Source organism: Anarhichas minor, unplaced genomic scaffold (assembly GCF_050575085.1).
Source record: "Anarhichas minor isolate MPS153535 unplaced genomic scaffold, ASM5057508v1 ptg000015l, whole genome shotgun sequence".
Classification (NCBI taxonomy): domain Eukaryota; kingdom Metazoa; phylum Chordata; class Actinopteri; order Perciformes; family Anarhichadidae; genus Anarhichas; species Anarhichas minor.
Genome location: NW_027466461.1, coordinates 3310001 through 3331363, shown reverse-complemented (window position 1 = coordinate 3331363; position 21363 = coordinate 3310001). Strand labels below are relative to the sequence as shown.

The 21363-nt window shown below is 42.0% G+C and overlaps 2 protein-coding genes across 5 annotated transcripts in view; one reads left to right on the top strand and one right to left on the bottom strand.

Annotated features, from left to right (window-relative positions):
* The window catches only part of LOC142950201 (alpha-1,3-mannosyl-glycoprotein 4-beta-N-acetylglucosaminyltransferase B), a 61688-nt gene extending 42919 nt beyond the window's left edge, over nucleotides 1-18769 (top strand). The window contains exons 12-15 of the mRNA XM_076092114.1: nucleotides 5986-6064; nucleotides 10107-10182; nucleotides 13109-13221; nucleotides 18394-18769. Of these exons, the coding sequence (XP_075948229.1) occupies nucleotides 5986-6064; nucleotides 10107-10182; nucleotides 13109-13221; nucleotides 18394-18411 (286 nt within the window). The 3' untranslated portion in view covers nucleotides 18412-18769. The remainder of the gene's footprint in view (nucleotides 1-5985; nucleotides 6065-10106; nucleotides 10183-13108; nucleotides 13222-18393) is intronic.
* Nucleotides 18770-21092: 2323 nt separating this feature from the next.
* Nucleotides 21093-21363, bottom strand: part of LOC142950199 (short coiled-coil protein B-like) — a 6268-nt gene continuing 5997 nt past the window's right edge. For all 4 annotated transcript variants that reach the window (XM_076092109.1, XM_076092111.1, XM_076092112.1 and 1 more), the window contains one exon: nucleotides 21093-21363. This exon is cut by the window's right edge and continues 1989 nt beyond it. The gene's annotated coding sequence lies outside the window, so the exon portion shown is untranslated.

Here is a 21363-nt window from a genome sequence, read left to right as displayed (position 1 = left end):
GAGAGAGTTAGACTGTCTAAGCTTTCTCTGAGTGCATCATTGTAGATGGTTGGAGACTCGGTGTAGCCTTGACACAGACGGGTGAAAGTGTATGGCTTACCGTTGAAGTTGAACGCGAACCAAAATTGGCTGTCCTTGTCAACTGGGACACTGAAAAAAGCATTTGACAGGTCAACCACAGAAAACCATTTAGCTGCAGGAGGAATCTGAGCTAGAATAGTGTAAGGATTAGGCACATTTGGTGCACGTGCATGAACTGCAGCATTTACTGCTTTCAGGTCTTGCACGAAACGCCATTCAACAGGCTTGCCTGCATCTCTGATCATTTTAACAGGAAATATCGGTGTCCTGACTGGAGAGTCTGGACAGGGAATAATCACACCTGCTTTCAGGAGTGAATCAAACACAGGTGTAATACCGTCAATGGCCTCTTGGCGCAGAGGGTACTGGTGCTTGTGAGGCCGAAAATCAGAGCGCGGAGTGATAACGACAGGCTGACAGTTGTTGATCAGGCCCACGTCATATTTGTTCGCCGCCCAAAGTGTCTGTGGAACAAGAGTAAGGGCGGGAGAAATAGATGCAGGTTTAGTTAAAAATGTTTGAATTTCTTTGTTAAGCTCATGAAACCCATAGACTGATCTGCAGGCTGGTGATAAGAGCACACAAAACGTTCTGTGGAAGCCTGTAGATTGTGATCGCAGGTCAAATGGATCCAGCGTCTGTTCCCAGTCGGTAAGCGCCTCGCATTGTGCAACGAATGGACCCAAATTCCGCCACTGATCCTCGCGTCCTTTTGACAGCGAGATGTGTGGAGCTGAATCTGGAACATCAAACAGTTCTTTCTGTGATGGAGTCAGAGAAACAGATACAGCAGATCTATAAGTAGACCAAAACAGTGTGGAACAGGCAATTGCATCATTGAGGCCTTCAAAAAACTTGTCCTCATAGCAAACATCTTGTCCTCTAGAAATGTGTGAGGTGCAGTGTAGATGTTTGTAGTTCATGCGGTCGGCATGTGGTGAGACACGTGCGTCTACTGTGTGACAAAGTCGTTGTGCGTCATCAACAGGAAGCCACCATTGATAGGCAAAAAGTGACAGAGAGGGAGTCTGTATCATTTGGTGTACGACTCTACGCCTAAGCACTTTAAGGCCATCAGAGGATGACGTCAGTCCTATCCCATAAGCACACATTAAGTCTCTGCCCATTAAGTTAATTGGACAAAGGGTCGAAAGTAGAAACGAATGTTTCACTTTAATGTCAGGATCTGGTCGGTCGGGTCGGAGTGTACACTCGTCATAGGTACAGTACATTTTTCAGTTACAGTTACCCCAGAGGCCCCCTGTGAATATACAAAACGCCCACTCATCTTTTGATGAGGAAAATGTTTCTGTTGAATTACAGAATGAGTAGCCCCAGAATCTACTAAAAATGTTAATTCTTTCCCTTCCACAATAACCTTTGTAGTTGGCATATTTTTGTATGACTCTGATGAAAACATTGAATAAGTGTGTGGTTGTGGTGTAGATGCATTCACTTGTTGTTGCTCTAAGTGTGAAATGACACTGAGGAGTATGGATTGTTCTGCAGTGTGCGTGCGAGGAAGCGTGTGTGCGTTGCAGCAAATGTGCGCGTTGTGTGTGCGTACTGAGTCAGTGTGTGTGTGTGTGTGTGTGTGTGTACTTCTCTGTTGCGGAGTTGAGAGGGAGTCAGCCGTCTCCTGCCCACGTGCATTGCCTCGCCTCCCCACATCGCGTCAGTCAGAAGTGCCAAATTGTTGATGAAAGTCGTCTCCTCCGTGCTGTCGGCCACGTGGCTGTCGTGATCCGTTGTGTGCATTACGATGTGGGCAATCTCTGTTCCAATGTCCTGTTTCTCCACAGTAGAAGCATTCATTGTCCTGTGTCACACGTGAAACTCCTCTTTGGCGGCCATCTTGGAAATGCCCTCTTCCCTCTCCGCGGTGTTGTCCTCTTCCACGCCCCCTTTGCTGACCCCGCCCAAAGTTGTTACGTGGTTGGGTGGGTTGTCTTTGGCCTCCCTCAACTCCTAGCGTCATCTGTTTGACAGCTTGAAGCATCGCAAGCTGAGCTCTTTCTCCAGTTTGTTTGGAGAGCTTTTCCTGTCTAGCTTGAGCGTCATTGTGCATTTTGCAGTTGTGTCGTGCGTGTTTTACCACTTCATCAAGTCTTGCGTCCTCCAGGCCAATCACGGAGCGTTCGGTGGCTGTTTTGATGTCTGGCAGCAGCCCGTTCACGAAAGCATTCTTGAGATGTGTTTCCCACACTGACATTGCTGTTTGTCAGCCGGTTCTTCAATACCGCTGTGTTTGGAATGCAGACATGAGTCGTTGGTGATATGATGTCACATCTTCAGTCCTACCTTGCTTGGTGCTATTAATCAATGCCATGTTAACTTTCGAGGGGAAAGCTGTTTCTATAGCCTCGCAGACGGCTGTGATGAAAGTGACATATGGACCGTTTTCCATTGCTGTCCAGACAAGCTTGATCTGTCGGGTGTCATGGCCAGCCCCTGTAACTGTGGCCCTGATTTTGCTAAAGTCAGTTGGGCCAACATGTTTTACCAGCAATCGATGCACTTCTGGGCCGGTCGGCATAAATTCTTTACAGAATATCAGGAAGTCTTTTGCGAAAGCTGCGCCATTCTGGATGCTTGGCAGATGTAGTGAGGCCTGCATAATGTCAGCTTGAGTCCAGGCTCTGAACACGAGACCCGGAGCACCATCAGCGGGTCCTGGAACCTGAATCATGGGCCCCTGGAAAGCTTCGGATGTGTCGAGGTTGAAGGCTGGTGTGGGTGTGTCGGGGTTGAGCCAGTTGACGACAGCGCCGGCTGCACCCCGCCAGCTATGCGGGTCTGTGTAGGACCATGGTGAGGTGGCAGGTGTCGATGTTGCAGCCGTCGGAGGAGAGACAACCGGGTTGTGGTGAGGTGAGGCTGGACTCTGTCGGAGCTTCTCGTTTGCCAGGCGAGCCTGTTCTTGCTGTTGAGTGTGGAGCCGGGTTGCTGGTCTGCCCACCAGTGGTGCTTCAGCGTATGGTGGAGGAGGTGGTGGAGGTTGTGGTGTTGGTGGTGGTGGTGGTTGTGGTACGCCATCCTGTGGGGAAGGTCGGCAACACGTGTCCAGGAGGGGGCCGCTCGCTCCTGTGAGACTCGGATACATAGCAGAGGGAGACAATAATGGATTATGTGTGTCTGGAATCAGTTTTTCTTCTTTTAAACACGTCAAAGATTTCATAAGTTGTTTTCTGTCCCTAGTTTCACACTCATTTTCCCAATGTGTCAAACACATCTGGTTTTTCTCTATCATTTCCAAGTCTTTAACTTTGACTTTCTTGCCACTTTTCATCTGTTTCAATTTACCTTCTAAATCCCCTCGTAACATTTTGAGCTTAGCGGCGCTCAATGAGCCGTTTTCAGGAAACCCAAACTCCTTTGACCAGTACGTGAGGCATTCTAAACACCCGTTTCCGTGTTTCTGTCGCATCATATCCACTATCGGACCCGAGGGTTCCCTGCTTTTACTCTGCTTACCATCCATCTTTCAGGCGTGGACACGTTAACGTTATCTTAAAAACAATATAGTCGTCACTATAAAGCGTAAGTTTCTTTACCGAAGGAAAAAACTATTGCAAAAACCTTATTTGAAGTTCACGTTAAGTTAGTTTATCACGATTCTTATCCTATCAGTTTCGTTAGTAGAATTCACGTATTGGATAATTTAACAACGATCTTACATCAAACCTATAACAATTGTAGTCAAGCGATCTGTGTTACGATCTCAAAATGTTTTTATTCTGAGTTAAATCATCACCGTATAACACAATCCTGTCTCCTACGTAAAAGCGTGTAATAGTGATACGTCAGAAAATGAAAAAGGGAGTTTACATGAACCATTCGTAAAACAAAACCACAAACGTCAAAAACAATTGTGTTACCCAAATAATAATGACTACTTGATCATTCATCTGTGTCTGTTAAATTATACGATCTTAGTATAATTTTACAATTACTTTTACAATTGGAATTTTAACTTCCTTACCCGATATTGTAGAAATTAATTCTTTGTCGTTGAATTCGCGTGCCGCCAATCAGAAACTCCTCGGTTTCCGCCGGCTCTCTCTTCTCTTGTCTAAGGAGGTATTGAGACAGGAAACGTCAGTTATTGAACCTGGAAAGGCCTTTTCTCCGGACGGTCCCCCTGGAGCCTGATGGACGGTCAGCGATCCTGCCGACAACGCCAAGTTTGTTGTGGAATATTTCTTATGACTAGTCAGGAGAAGAAAGTGAAGGTTTTCTATCAATATAAAGTAAACAGAGTTTTGATGAACGATCAAGGTTTGTAAAGTCAATTTATTTGCTTGCAAGCAAAGAGAACAGTCTCACAGACACATTGCAGTGATCTGTAAGAGTGATCTACCTAACAGTCACAATGCATGGACATTTATGCTCAGACAGCTGCTTTATCTCCTGTTTGCAAATCCCTTTGTTCACAGTTTGCCTTACAATAAACCGTTTAAACTCACAGCAGATGCTTCCTTTGAAGCCACTGTGACATTGTTAAAATGACCATTGCAGAGACAGAATAGACATTCTTTACCCTCACACATCATATATGCATGCAAAGGTTTACGCCTTTACAACTTCAGATAATGCGTCAGCAAAGGAAGTTAAAAGTATTTCAAACAGAGGATCTCTGTTAGTCAAGGCCTCTCTGTGTCTCTGTCTTACGAAGAAGAAAGAAACAGTGCACAATGATAACAGATAACAAGACACCTGGATACTAAACTAATTAAAGTCATCTACTGAAACTACAGTTTGGTGTCTGCACTTTTAGGACTTACATTATTTAAACCTTCACATGAGACTATGACATATTTTCTCATTACAAACCACAAAATAGGAGAAAAGAGAAGGAAATTACCACGGTCAGAAGATGACTTTAAAATGTTTCTGTGACAGATGAGTGAAACATTTACATTTTTTATACAGTTAATGCAGCTGCATTTTCATTTTGACCTTCTCGGTTGATAGATATATCACAGTAGCAATTCAGTCTGCTTCTAAACACTTGGTTTCCGTAGGTCATTCCTGAGTAACCTATTTTGTAGCAATTTTTGTTTGTTTGGAAACATCTTGAAATTGATTTTCTGGTTATATGTTTTTTGGAGAAAGATTTGCAGGGTCAAGAAATAGTTTTTTTACAATTGTTATTAAATTTATTTTAAAACATGGCTCAAGTGAAAGAAAGCTTATTTTTAGATTTTAAAACATAATTAAAGCTGCAAGCAGCAGTGATCAGGCCCTCGCAACTTCACGCACGTCGAGGGCACTGGCAGGACTCGTACACGAGTTAGATGATATTTCCTGCATCGACCAGCAGCGTAGCAACATCATGTTGCCAGGTCTTAAGCCTGAAATGTTTTGAGTGTACCTCCGATACAATCATAAATGTAAGCCTGTTAAGATAATTAAGAAAATGAATGTGTGTGAATGCGCTTCAGTGTTTGTAACAAAACAGACGGGGTTCAACTCCCTGCAGTGTCCTGCTGATTGTATTTGGACTTACATGAAAGTTTTGGGGGTGGAGAACGTCAGGTTCGGGGGTCTCGGGATGGCCTCTCTGCTGTTTGCAGATGATGTGGTCCTGTTAGCCTCCTCGGATCGTGACCTCCAGCATTCACTGGGGCGGTTTGCAGCAGAGTGTGAAGCGGCGGGGATGAGAGTTAGCACCTCCAAATCTGAGGCCATGGTGCTCTGCCGGAAACTTTAAACTTTAAATTAAGTTTATGGCCTGGTTATTCCTAGTAATGTAGTGAAATGATAATCATTTAAATATCTCATTTAATTTTCCATTTGGACTTAAATTTTTTTTTGGAAGACCAAAAATAAATGAATAAAAGTAGCGAGATGAATGTGTCCAAATGAAACGGAGTTACAACTGTGCTGTCCTCTCTGCTGTAGGTACGTGTTTCGCAGCGGAAATATAGAGACTAGTGGAGATAAATTCTACAACACCACAGTGGAAGTGCTGCCCAGCAATGTGAGTAGTGTGTGTGTGTGTGTGTGTGTGTGTGTGTGTGTGTGTGTGTGTGTGTGTGTGTGTGTGTGTGTGTGTGTGTGTGTGTGTGTGTGTGTGTGTGTGTGTGTGTGTGTGTGTGTGTGTGTGTGTGTGTGTGTGTGTGTGTGTGTGTGTGTGTGTGTTGATTCCATTACTGCCATCGAGCAGGTCTTGGTTGTCATCTCATGTGTTGATGCCTTGGGAAAGAGTGACAAGGCAACACAAAACACCCACAACAACAAGCTATCTGCTATCATTCCACTGCCTCCCTCTGGCTGTGTGTGTGTGTGTGAGTGAGAGAGTCATGTCTGAACATGTCAGTATGGGGTCGGATCAGTCTCAATATTATTATTAATAAATGCACACATGAAACAAATTTAAACAAAATTCTGCCTTGTTGACATATTTTAGGCTAACGTTGCCTTGTTTAAAGAGATGCTTTTTATTGCTTTGAATTCTTTTAACGTTCGTAAACTCTTATGGTATTCCAGAGCAATCGTATCGTAAAGAATATATTTGAAGGAAGGGGAAAAGATATTTCAAAATTCAGATTAATAATAATAATAATATATCAATTGTCTATAGCGCTTTTCAAAATACCCAAAGACGCTTTACAAGGCAGAGACAAACAAACAAACAGAAAAAAAAGAATAACTGGAGAAGCTGTGCTGAATGGGTCATGTAGTGGAGGGTAGGGTGCAGGGGTTAGCAGGTGAAGGTGAGTTTGAAGAGGTGGGTTTTGAGGGCTTGTTTGAATGATGATAGGGAGGGAGCCTCACGGATGTGGATGGGGAGGGCGTTCCAGAGGGGAGGTGCAGCAGCTGAGAAGGCCCTGTCACCCGAGGTCCGGCGCTTGGTCCTGATGGTCTTCAGAGTGTTTGCACCGGCGGACCTGAGGCAACGGGTTGGGGCGTGGAGGGGGAGGAGGTCTGAAAGGTAGGGAGGAGCCAGGTTGTTTAGGGCTTTGTAGGTGGTGAGTAGTATTTTGAAGTCTATTCTGTATTTGACCGGGAGCCAGTGGAGGTTGTGAAGGACCGGGGTGATGTGTTCATACCGGCGGGTGGAAGTGAGCAGTCGACCGGCAGAGTTCTGAACATATTGGAGTTTATTGATGATTTTGTTGGGAGAACCGTAGAGGATGCTCTAGCAGTAGTCGAGTCTGAAGGTTATGAGGGCATGGATGAGAATTTCGGTGGTGGCAGAGGGCAGGGAGGGTCGGAGGCGTGCAATGTTCCTGAGGTGAAAGAAGGCAGTCTTGGTGATGTGGTTGGCATGGGGTAGAAAAGAGAGGGCGGGGTCGAGGATGATACCGAGGTTGCGGACCTGGGTGGAGGGGGTGACGATGGACCCATCAATGTTGAGGGAGAAGGGCTGGGCTGAACGGGTGAGGGAGTTAGGGCCGATGATGAGTATTTCAGATTTGTTGCAGTTGAGTTTGAGAAAGATTAGATTATTTTTCTACAATCTCTTTAATTCATTGTGGTTTCAGCAATCTCCTGGTATGGATGGTCAAAGTATTCTTAATGACTAATGACTAATGTAATCTATTTTTTGATATTTAAAAATCAACAGTCATGTCTTCTACTGACCTCAATTTCTATTGCATGCCAATATGCTGCGAAAACAGCATATTGTAGCAAGTTGTTGTCAGTAGCCAAGCTTCAACATCCAGCAACCCCCAAACCGCTCCAACATTGCTCAATTGAACGCATTAGTAGTTGCAATGGAAATATTTGGTCTATCCAATGCTCCTCCGCTTACCAGCACCCAGCCAACATCCAGCACCTAGCCAACATAACAGCTCCTAACCCTGAAATGAAAATAAAAATAACCTTGTAACCTTGTATCCAGCACCTATCCAATACCACTGTTCCTCCCCCTTCCAGCACCCAGCCAACATAACTGCTCCTCCATCAGTAACATTATTGGTATACTAGCAAGATCCCCTACAAAATACAGTAAATAAAATACATGTTTAATATGATTATTTATAAAACACAAAAAAATGACTCCCCAGTTTGTCTAGTGTTATTCATTTTTGAAGATTGCTTTTAAAATGTTAAACTTACCTTGTGTTTTTAATCTCACATAGGTTCCACAACTTACCTCTCCTATATCTATTGTGTTTAGAAGTCTCAAATATGCATTCTATATCAGTGGCGGGCTGTGTATTTTATACCTGGGCCTTCACTGCTGTCCTACTACAGTTGAACCACCTCCTAATAACCTCATTACAGCTACAGGTTATTATTTCTTTTGTGTAAAGATGAAGCTCAGCACCTACAAATGCACTAACTGCAGAGTGCAGATATATGAATACGCGCATGACGGAATGCTGCTTCATTAACGGTTAATGCATATAGTCAAAATCAATTCAGCAACACTGCGGAGCTACAACACGCATTCCACCGCACACTGAAGAGCACGGGCAATTCTAATATTATTCACATCAGAGGGAACAATATTAACCATATCATAAAAACGACACCATAGACACATTATCACAGTAGTAACGCTATCACTCCCTCCAGCAAATACACGCACCTTAGTTCTTGTTACTGACGGATTTATTTGTCTGTCAACACCGAGAGGGAAAATGAGTCCACTTGAAAACACGTTGATCTTCAAAGATGATCACTTTAACTTAAACTTACCTTTAACACTTAACAGTTCAATGACACGGCTCCAGCAAGAGGTCCTTCTCGATTCATGGACGCCAGTGAAGACAGTCGAGCCTCCCCAGCTGTATTTCTTGAATACGTTTTAAAGCGTTTGAGGCTGAAAATGTCCGCTCGATAGAGGCAGCAGATATCGGGATTGTCACCGCCCAACATGTTATGCTAGCCCACTGACCAATCAAGCCGCACATAATGCTGATGTACTTGTCGGCCAGCTACAAGCTCTGACATGTCAAAGAATACGCCCAACATGTCAAACTAAAGATCTGATTGGTTGAAAACTATGACAATCAACAATATCGTCCCCATTCACTTAAACTGCAAAGGGATTCACTTGTAATTCTGAAGGCCTCGGGCAGATGTTTTTACTTAGCGACAGCATAGAGGTGAAATCTGATTGGATAAAAGCTCTCCTTAAAACAAGCTGTGCTGGAAGCAGAGCAACTGAGGAAGACATGAGCTGTGCAATGAGAACATAAGATAATGGGAAAAATATTTTTATAAATTATAATACATGTAGTATATTTCAGAAAAAATATTAAATTATAAAATAGCTATAACTAACTATGATTCTGTTGAGGCCAGCAGAGAAGGCTTCCACTGGAATTAGCATATGCTAGCTAGCATTAGCAAGCTGTCATATTACTAATCTATCAAACTAATACAGGCTGGTTATGTCTTCTCTGACAAAATAGTTAATTGAAATATCAACACTGCAAGCCAAGGCATTGATTCCTTATGGCAGCTTAAAGTAACTTAGATAGCTACTTATTAATGTCTAATAGGAATGTTAACACGTGGGGTGTCAGTTATTCCTTCAACATCGTGGATGTAGTAACCTTCAATACAGTGGCTGTATCCCTTTGTCAGGATTATTTTGGGGATCTTTGCAGACTTATTTGCACACATTTGGTTGTTTAAACACTTAGCTTGGGTGCACAGGTAAATTATTTGGACCATCAAAGCTAGCTGGTTAGCTAAAGTTAGCTGTCTGGCTAGTTTTCTCCTTTTGTTTTCGACATCAGACAAATGCAAAGTGACAAACATGCTAAAGCAATAAAAACAGTATACACTATTGTGGCACCAATAAACCTCATTCAGTTAGCTGTGGTCATGTTGGTCATGTTTCTGAATACCCACACTGTTCATTGGATGTATTGGGGAAGACACTTCTAGTTGCCTTCTGCAGAGAAACATTCAGCTAAGTCAGTATACAGAGTGTGTTTTTACAAAGAAATGTAAAGTCAGTGTTATATCTGGATTCATGTTGATATGAAAATGGTTCTTTTGTCTCATACGTTTATGTGGTAAACATGCCTGACATCTGTTGTATTTTATTCCTTCAGGCATCATCACAAGACAGACTAGGGACTGGTTTGTCTTCTTCCTACAAAGAATCTGACAAGGGCTTCATCATTATTGGTAAATGCAACAACTAAATTCATAATCCGATAAATCATCCCTGGGTGTCACACATGCATGTATGTCACCAACATACATTCAGCACACACAGGCACACACTGAAGCACCAGTTCAGCAGATAAATGGGACTTGAATTATTGAATAGGCTAATTAGAAGTTGTGAGGCTTGTTTGATCACAAAGGAAAGTGTCCGTTATTGCACAACCCAGTTGTTAAAGAAAGCAGATAACGCCTGCAGTGACAGCATGACTGGTGAAATATAACCTGCTCCCCACCATGACTAAAACCCCATTCATAATACTGTAGCGCCCCTGTTCTGTGTCGGGAGCTAGTCATTGTGGGGTTAGACCGGAACCGGAAGGAGAGTTGTTGTTGTTGTTGTGTAAAACACACTGTAAAAACCGACGAATAATGTTCGCTAGAGTTGCTCGGCAATAAGAGTGACGGTTTCTGTGAATAAACCTCTTGCAAGGATCCTGTCTCCGACTTGTAAGTGGAACATTACAATACAGTCCAACTCGGAAATGTTCAGCAACATTTCCTGCATGGGGTAGTGTGTGAATGGGAGCAGGGATCGATATTCAGCGGAATCTGTACTACCAATTTCCCACATCAAGACAGAGTAACATTTTGGGGGAAATACCGGAACAGCCGTATTGTGACTGAAAGCAGTAGTATTTCAGGGACAAGCACCAAGAGTCACGTCTATCTGACGAAAGGCGCTTTTACGTGGAATGGGCAAACCAACCACAAGACTCCGCTGATGACGTATTTAAATCCGCCACTTATTACGGTTTGGCATATTACACACTTTTTGAATATTTAATACATTTCAAGAAAGAAAAATGTAAAACAACGGCAAGAGTGCTGAAGGATCAAAACAGAGTTAATGTATGGGGGGAAACGGAGGGTGGGTGCTATGCTTCCACAACGACGGCATCATCAACGGTAACTGCCGTGAACGCAGTGCACAGCGTAGGCGATTAGCTAGCCAGTGGGACACGCACACTGGGACTCGCATGCACTAACGCCGGGTTCCCACTGGATGCAGAAGTGCCGTGTAAGGGCCACGTGCTGCCCACATCCTTCCGGCGCCCATGTCAACCAATAGAGCTGTGCACACAGGACCCGCCCCGCCGCGGCTCTTCTGGTGTGTGACCCGTGAGCCGCAATCGACTCTGGCAAGAAAACACACTTGTTACACAAAAAAAATCAGTAGCTCAGATTACAACACACATAGAGGTAATATGACTTCACTCTCTGCTCAGGTTGACATTACTTGACTATATCTTTACATATCAAACAGTCGTTTGCTGCTATATTAATACTTTCTGTAATCATTTTGAATTTAGCCCTGTTGGGAACGAAAAGGAACGTGTTTGAGTTATCAGCATCAAAGAAAACTAAATCATTGACATGAATAGAATTATTAATATCAGTAAAATGATTAATGATTATTAATAATAACACGGCACCACCCTGCGTACAGGGACCAATAACCAAACAATAAACTAAGTCTCATAATTAGTGTTCACTCACAATGTCAATATTCTGAGTACTATTACACATTCATAGTGAAAGTGAAGGTTTAAGTTCGAGCAACAGACCACATATCAGCTATTATCACAATACATGCACAAAGTAATCACAGACAGCTGCTCTTTAAAATATAACATATTTATATAATATATAAGTTCCAATAATAATGATCTAGTCAACTAATATCTAAACTAACAACAACTATACATTTATGAGCACGCTATCTAAAATCAACAGACTATTGGAAAGAGGGGGGTGTGTGTGTGTGTGTGTGTGTGTGTGTGTGTGTGTGTGTGTGTGTGTGTGTGTGTGTGTGTGTGTGTGTGTGTGTGTGTGTGTGTGTGTGTGTGTGTGTGTGTGTGTGTGTGTGTGTGTGTGTGTGTGTGTGTGGGAGGAGCGAGGGGACAGCTCAGACCACGTATGACGTAGTCTCTAACGTGGCGACGCCTCTCGCGAGACCACAAGATGACTTGACACTCTAAAATGGCGGATAGCCAAAAGGGAGACCCGGTGTCTACACATGCCTGTAGCTACATTAGCTCAAAGCTATATGTGTGTGTGTGTGTTAGTAAAAGAGGGGAGCAAGCAACCAAAATAAAATAAAACCTCCAAAGATTAAGATCGTCCGCGCCCCGCTGGAGTTCGGAAAACTGTTCTCTCAGTCAGAGGAGCAAAAACAGCGGCTCTTTGTCACAGACGTGATTCTGACCTTTGACTTGATGAGAAGCAGTTCCCGAACTCACTGCGGCTGTCTCAACACGAATCACGGTAGCATGGAATACACAGTAACTTATACACAACACTAGCAATCTCAGGGATCGTCAGTGTCGGTGATCATAAAGCATACACCACGTTATAAAAATGAACAGTACTTTAAGCACACAAAACAAAGAAACACAATGAACTTGTAGAAAGGTGACTGAACCACAGGGGTCCTGGGGTGTCTTGGCCCTCGTCCAATTAGATTGCCGCGGTGCGTTCAGGTAACCTCAGGAAAGCATATTTTTTTGGGTTAGCAGGGTCGTCTTACCGGAGGTCCCGCCTCGGCATCCCTGCTCTCGTCCAATGAGAGCAGTGTTGCATTTGGGGGGAGGAAACTCACCCTTATGTGAACTTCTTCAGAGTTGGGGTTTGGTGCTCATCAAACTACAATCAAGATGAAACCTTTGCTTGCAAAAGGGAAGGCCTGACTCTCTTTGTCTCACAGCACATGTCGAAGATTCCAACAGCTCCTTTAAACATTGGAATATTCATGACAAAATTATGCATTTTTAAAAGAATAGACCTTGGCCCTAGACCTAAACATTGAAAAAGGAGATACAATGTCTGTGCTCTCCCCCTTACACGTGCACATGCAAAATCACTACTGTGCGTGTTTGTGTTTCAGGTGCATTTAAGGACGGGATAGCTGAGGGTGAGATTGAAGAAGAGATGCAGCCAATCTCAGCACTACGCCTGGTGGTTCACTCTGACGCTGACGTCTGGGCTCTACTGAGTGAGGTCTGTCCTGAGAGCGTGCGTGTATTTGCAGGTGTTTGAATGTGTGTGTACTTATACTCACAGATCAATTAAACAGTAGTACCGTAAAGGATGTTTACATAATATTCTCAAAACATAAAGAGTTCAGTTAGTATGAAATGAGCCGCTGCATCACACAATACACTTGCCAGCATCACAATCCCCGTGCACCAGTGGCGGGCCGTGCATTTTATACCTGGGCCTTCACTGCTGTCCTCATTATGACGCCACAGCTACGGTTATTATTTGTTTTGTGTAAAAATGAGGCTCAACACCTATAAATACACTAACTGCAGAGTTCAGATACATGAATACGCCGAGAGTGTGTCTCCTCTCTTCTCTGACTGCTGCGCGAGGCTGCTGTGAGAGTAACCGCCTGTGAGTGCTTTGGGGCAGCTCACGGCAGCACCCGCTGCTCGCTGATGTTCTTTTTTTGGTATATCATCAGTAGTATATTTATAAACTTTATTATTAAAACAAATATAGTCAGGAACAATTATTAAAAGTATGTCAGGTAAGTAACCACACATGCAGTCAGGGCCATAAGTATTTGGACTGTGACACAATTTTTCTAATGTTGCCTCTTTAAATGACTCAGTCAACATGTGGTTGAAGTGAAGACTTTCAGCTTTAATTCAATGGATATAACAAACATATCACAATAACCGTTTAGGAATTACAGCCATTTTTACACAGTCCCCCACATTTTCAGAGAGAAGTAATTGGACAAACTAACATGATTGTGAATATAATCATTATTTGTAATACTTGGAGGAAAACCCTTTGCAGTCAATGATTGCCTGAAGTCTGGCACCATAGACATCACCAAAAACAGTGAGTTTTTTCCCCTGTAGATGCTTTGCCAGACCTTTTACTGCAGCCTCCTTCAGCTGCTGCCCATTTGTGGGTCTTTCTCAGAATCAGAATCGGAACCGTTTATTGCCAATGTATGTACAATGAATTTGTCATGGCAGGTGGTGCAGGTTCTGCCTTCAGTTTTATCTTCAGAAAGTGAAAAGCCTGCTCGCTTGGGTTGAGATCAGGTGACTGACTTCACCAATTGAAGAATATTCCATTTCTTTGCCTTGAGAAGCTCTTGGGTTGTGTTCACATTATCTTTTGGGTCATAATCCATCTGCACTGGGAGGCGCATTCCAATCCGTTTTGTAGCATTGAGCTGAATCTGAACAGATAGTCTAGCCCAGGGTTCGGCAACCCGCGGCTTCGGAGCCGCATGCAGCCCTTCAGCCCTCTGTTGCGGCTCCCTGAGTCTACATCCACACTAATACGTATTAAAACGGGTTTTAACAAACAAAAACGATCTCCGTCCACACGGCGTTTCAGCATCGTTTTCTAGATGATCTCCGTCCAGAATAACACGCCTGTAAACGAATATCACGCCACTATTCACGACCACTGGGCATGCGGGTGCCGATGCAAACAGGAAGTAGATTGGATGCTTAGTTAAAAAAATACGACAGAGTAATAAAGTAGTCTTTTATAATGAAAGGTCGTGTTTGATACTTAAGATCTTCTCTAAAATCTTCCTCTATGAACTCAAACAGACACAGTTCGTGGAAAGTTTTATTTTTCAGACTTAGTTACAGCGCTGAAGGTCTTGTTCTATCTCTCACACATCAAACTTACTTTAAAATGAACACTTACACATAATGGTTTACTAGATTATGGGTCATAAATATGGTCAACACACGTCTCACATTTCCTCCGTTTTGTTGTTGTCGTCTGTTCTCACTCGTAGCTCTGCTGGTGGCTGAAGTCTGTCCTACTGGAGAGCAACTACTGCTTTTGTTCCTTTACATTTTATGTGTGGACAGCTGCTTCCTCTGCAAAAATGCAGACTTTAACAGGACAACAGCTGCTAGTAAAGACAACGCCTGTAATCAGTTCTCCATGTTGAATTGACCTGGTAGTCGATCGGTAATCAATAATGTTGTTTGTGAATTTCCGGGTAAGGGTCACATATAGGGGCGTGACGAATCAGGGAAGGACACGTCGTGACTGCTAAGAACCAATCAAGTAGTGAACACGTGATCGTTTCCAAATGTATGCGTTTACGCTGTCTACACGACAAAGCAAACCCGGAGTTTTCAAACTCCTCCATTATCGGTGCTCTGAAACTCCGGCGTAGTGTGGACGCTCAGTGTCAACATAGCAGAACATGTGCGTTTATAAATGGAAACGGAGTAATGTGGACATGAGGCGTGGACAGTAAATAACATGGAAATAAATGGTTATTTTTATTTAATTTTTTGCACAGTGGACAATCTTTCAAAGGGAACACCTCTTATCTTGGAGTTTGAGGTGATACCGTCACTGAAAATAGCAATAGAATGTCAAGAATTGTCTTTATTCTTGTTCTATAATTTCATAAATACAACAAACTATAGTTTTTGTATATATAATATAACTATATATAAAACTTTATAAACTGTGATATCAAATAGCTTCTGTGGCTCCAGGCAAATTTAATTTGGTGTAAAATAGCGTTCCTTTCCTTCTCCACACTTCTCCAAGTTCATCTTGGTTTCATGTGTCCAAAAGATCTTGTTTCCAAACTGGTCAGGCTTGTTCAGATGTTTTCTGGCAAAGTCTAATGTGGCCAGTGGAGCTGGTGGAACATGTTCTCTGTAGGGCGGTGCCACATCCTTTCAATTTCAGCAAACATCCCAGAATGATTTAATGCAAAAACATTAAGGTATCAAACACACATTACTACTTTGCAGTTAAATATTTAACATTTATTCCAACATGAAAAAAAGCAGTAAATAACACTTTGATAAACACGTCAGGACATCTTATTAATGTCCCCGTCACAGGCAATTCAGTATAATATAATACATTACAGTCATTTAGCAGACGCTTCTATCCAAAGCGACTTACAATTCAGATTCTATCACATTCTACACCATAGGCACAGCTACGGGAGACATGTTTGGGGTTAAGTGTCTTGCTCAAGGACACATCAACGTGCGACTAGCGGAGCCGGGGATCGAACCGCCTACTTAGCCACAGTCGCCCCTAATAATATATATATATATCATATAATAACATGTAGTATAATATAAAACACACACACACATATTTATATATGTATATACATACATAATATAACAATAGTGTGTTTATAGAGATGCCCCTATGTACCTTGTTATAGGAGGTAAAGATCAGGAGAAGTATACATGAAGTGTAATTATGAATACTGATGTTAAATTAAGCTCTGATGAGTTTTCACTGTTCATTTACCATCTCAATTAAATCTTGATGTCTCCATGACCAAGTTAAGCAGATGAGACTGAGGACAACTATGTAGAAGAAAAGATGTGCACCTTGTTGTAAACCCTCTGTATTTAGATTATTGAAGGCGTCTCTTGATTGTAGACTTGATTGACGCTCTGCCTCCTCCAGAGTCTTCTTGACTTCAGTAGATGTTATGAAGGGTTTTTCTTCACCAAGGAAAGAATTCTGTGATCCACTTTAGATGTCTTCTGTGGTATTCTGGGCCTCTTGGTGTTGGTGAGCTTGCCAGTGAATTCCTTCTTTTTAAGAATGTACTAAGAATGTTGATTTGGTCATTCCTACTGTTTCTGCTATCTGACTGATGGTTTGTTAAGTGTTTGCAGCCTAACAATGGCCTCCTTCACTTGCATCGACACCTTTTTGGTCCGCCTGCTGAGAGTTCCAAGGACCAGCTACCAAATGCTGATATAACATTTTGAATCCTATTATCTGCATCATTTGTCATGAACGAGTGACAGAACCGACCACACCTGGCCATGAAACCTTTTGTCAGACAATGGTTCAATTACTTTTGAGCCTCTGACAATGTGAGGGACTGTGTAAAAATGGCCATAATTCCATAACGGTTCATGTAATATTTTTGTTTTATCCATTGAATTAAAGCTGAAAGTCTACTCTTCAACCACATATTGACTACTTCCTTTCAAATCCATTGGAGTCGTGTAAAGAGGCAGAATTAGAGAAAATTGTGTCACAGTCCAAATATTTACGGCCCTGACTGTATATACATGTGTTTTAATAACTACTGGTCACCACATACCCTTTCATTTCACATGGGAAGAGGAAGAGGTGTTCCTCTTAAATGGTAAATGGACTTGCATTTATATCAGGCCTTTCTAATCTTCCAACCACTCAAAGTGTTGTACACTACATGTCACTTTTAACACACTGATGGCTGAGGCTGCCATGCAAGGTGTAACCTGCCCATCAGGATTGACACCTCCCTTACTTTCCTGATACTATTGTCACATGTCAGACTGGAACCACTTCCACGTTCATTATTCTCATTGGCTGACCTCATTTGGCTGAGCCTTTGTGTTGAGAAGGAGTTTCACTAAGCTGAACTAGAGTCGTGTATAGAGGGCAGATCGTTAAACTGCTCTATAGCTTCTTTCATATTTTAGTAAATATGCCTGTTAACTTTTCCCAATTATGAGATGAGGAGATCAATAACAGATGTCATGCATGAGTGTGCGGCTGTTTTATTTTACTGCTAACACACTAAAATGAAACATAAAGCACAATTTAAAAAAACATTTTCTGCTCGGCACCCATTTTGCAGTTCAACATGGCACACTGCGCACAGTTCTCTACAGAAGACACATGAATCTGACATAAAGTCATGTGTTTATCATTCAAAATGCCACACCCATGCACCAATTGGCTAATACTCGTGCCACCTGGCCAAACATCTAATTGATTGATTGTCTCATCAATAATTACATAAGCACTGATAAAAAACCACAGGCACCAGTTTACAACAACAATGGAAGCCAACATAGCGGCAAGAGGCCAGTTTTTAAAAACGTGTATTAGCAACTAGAAAATAATATTAAAAATGAATAATCCTGCACTCTGGCTATTACAAAAAAGAATCCACACCAGTCACCATTTGTGGATCGTAGTAGCTAACAGAGCAATATGGAGAAGAAGGAAGAAAGGTGTGTTTGGATATGAGACATCGTTTTCATTTCCAAAACAATGTGGCTGAAGTCATTCTAGGGAAACTTGATCTGTGTCCCTGCAACGCAGGCAGTACAGCAGTGTGTGTGTGTGCGTGTGCGCGTCTTGCGGCAGCGAAGATTTGCTTAACACTCTCTTGTTCCTGTCTGTCAGATACTCATTACAGTTTGAAGACCACAGAAAAGAGGAAACCACACGCGCTGCCATCAGGTCCAGTGTTTCTCCTGAACAGTCTGCTCCCTCTGCTGGAGGAGCACTGTCACTACAGGGACTTTATTTCCAAGGATTACATGAAGTGCCGACACCGCCTGTGACTGTGGTCTGTGAGGAAGGTTCAGTGTTTGTTCTGAGGTCAGACTGCAATATGAAACGTGGAGTTGTGGAACTTCCCTTGTGAATTGGCCAAAATTGTCTACATAACTGGCTCAGAGTAGCTGTTTAGAGATTAATTAAAGAGCTCATTGTTAAAACAGCAAAACTACTGTATGATTAATTAATCACATTTTATTTTGGTGTAATAAATAAAGAAAAAAATTATACCACCTCATCTTTAGAGTATTTCATTTCAGCTCCTTTCTTTTTTTCTGCCCACATTTATATGTACTACAATACTGCAAAATGGGTTTCCCAAAGAACTATAATTTAGTGTAACAACCAAACAGCCTTTGTAAAACCTCACAGGTTTTCTGTCATTACGGCTAATTAGACCTCTGTTCAGGCTGAAGGTCTGCCTGAGCTTTGATGGGAATCTATTAGGTCACAAATTGTCATCTACCAATAACAATGAAAGAAAGGTGTGGTTTGTCCCGCCCTGAAAGGTTTACAAGGCTAACAGGAGACTCATGAAGATGTCACTCAATTAATCTATACACGCCCACACAGTCCTGAGAAGAGGTCTAATTAACTGAAGACGCCTGCATACAGAGGCTTTACGGTAAACTCATTCATTTGAGACCTGGCACCAACATGTGTCTGATACAGCTTGTTTGAATTGACTATTAAAGGATTAGGCTGACAGTATTTTACTTATTGTCATCAAATCCTAAAGCAACAATGAATTCAACTAACAAGTATTGCATATGAATCCAAAGCCTGATGTATATCCTTCCTAGGTCTCAGAACCAAAGAGCTGAGAGCCACAGACGGGGGGGGGGAAGATGTCAGAAAGTACTAACACATTGGTTGTTGGTTGTTGTGTTTTTGTGTTTTTGTGGAATTTGTTGTGGAAAAACAGAATACAGCCGGCCGTACCCTTAAAATGGTGCTATTTTAAAATTGTACCCTTTAGAGTGGAAAAGCCTCGTTAACATATCTTACAATCTGTTCAAGCCTTGTGTCCAATACATTATTGTTTATGTAATTCTATATTTCATAACTTCAAAACTTGAAGTACACAAATGTCAGATTCGTAACATTGTTTGTCTTTGTTCAGACTGTTCCTAATGTGAATGGAACTTTTGCTCATTTTAGAGTATTATTTAGGCAAAACTCTTAAGAAATTTAACCTTTGAGAACTTTGGTTTGTTTTGTTCATGAAAAAGGGCGTTGTAGAAAACATGTTTATATTTCTCAAAGTAAGGTATGGTGAAGGTATTGTTTTGATATCTTTGCCAAAGGCCGGGTATCATGTTGTAGTTCAAAAAATGTCAAACAATGCCCGACTCTACTGTGAGGACATAAAGTCAGAAAGATTCAAACTCTTTAAATTGGGGCTTTAACCTCCAGGACCTTCGGCTATTCTCTACTTTTCTACCAGACACCGGGATACGCTCGGAAACATGGCTAAATGCCTTCTTATGCTACACAGGTAACACAGATCCAAACACTATTGACTTAGAACCGTGTCAGTATGGCCTAGACTAGAGCCTTAAGTAACACCCAGTTTCCCAACATCTTAACAGGATCTCTCTCTGGTAATGAACATGTTGATATTTATGTTCCCGGTAAACCAGAGCATACACATTAATTCAATATAGAGGGACCAATGTCTAATGTGGAATATTTCATTACATTACAGTCATTTAGCAGACGCTTTTATCCAAAGCGACTTACAATTCAGTCTATCACATTTCTACACCGTAGGCACAACTACAGGAGCAATTTTGGGGTTAAGTGTCTTGCTCAAGGACACATCGACTTGCAAGCAATGATCACACTAGTCTCACTTTTATTCACCCTAGAAACCTACAGGTGGGTGACAAATGAAAGGATAAACATGAAACATAAGTGTTATTAAAGGGATAATTCCAATTTTTTAAATGGGGTTGTATGAGGTACAATGTATTACTTATAGTAGATGGTGGTTGGTAGCCCCAAGCGTATTTTACTCACCTAAATAATAAATCTATATCAGTTAAAGTCTCCACTATATTTACAATATTTTCACCGCTTTACCTTGCTGTCAGACAAACCTTTTTAATGAGGAACTGAAGCCGTTATCTATGTTCTCTTCAAAGCCACCAGACTCCATTGACAAAAACAAGGTGGATATTTCATATTCACCAAAGTCACACATTAACCCAAACAACACTAATCGACCGAGGCAACGGAAGACTAGCAACTTCCCTGTTCTGTGAGGTAGAATTTTTGTTTTTGTCAAAGGAGTGTACTGGCTCTCAAGAGAGCCTTCAGTTCCCTGTTGGGAGGGGCTGTCTGACAGCAAGGTAGCTGCATTTCTTAGGTTACCAATTTTATTTAGATGCTTCCTTTAATTTGTCACCTGTCTGTAAATGCAATATAACACCAAAAATGCAGAGGTGCAAAGCAGTGGCATATTTGTCCTTACGAGCACCCTTAGTGACCTTGAGCATACGAAATATTGAACCTAGCTCAGGAAACATCACTGACAAACATTTAATCAAAAAGGAACATCACTTTATTAATAGTAATTAAGTAAAATTAGCAACAAAAAACATATGTAAACAATGTACAAATGCAACAGGGTTAAAGATATTTCAAAACTTCATGGATGTGTTTAACATTAATGCACCAAATATGCATATTTGTCACTGATTTATTGAGAGGCTAAACTAGGACGTTGCCGGTTTAATGGACAACGAACAAAGATTCCGTTCACTTACATTGTGATGCGTTCAGGCTCTGTTCGGTGACAATCAATATTGG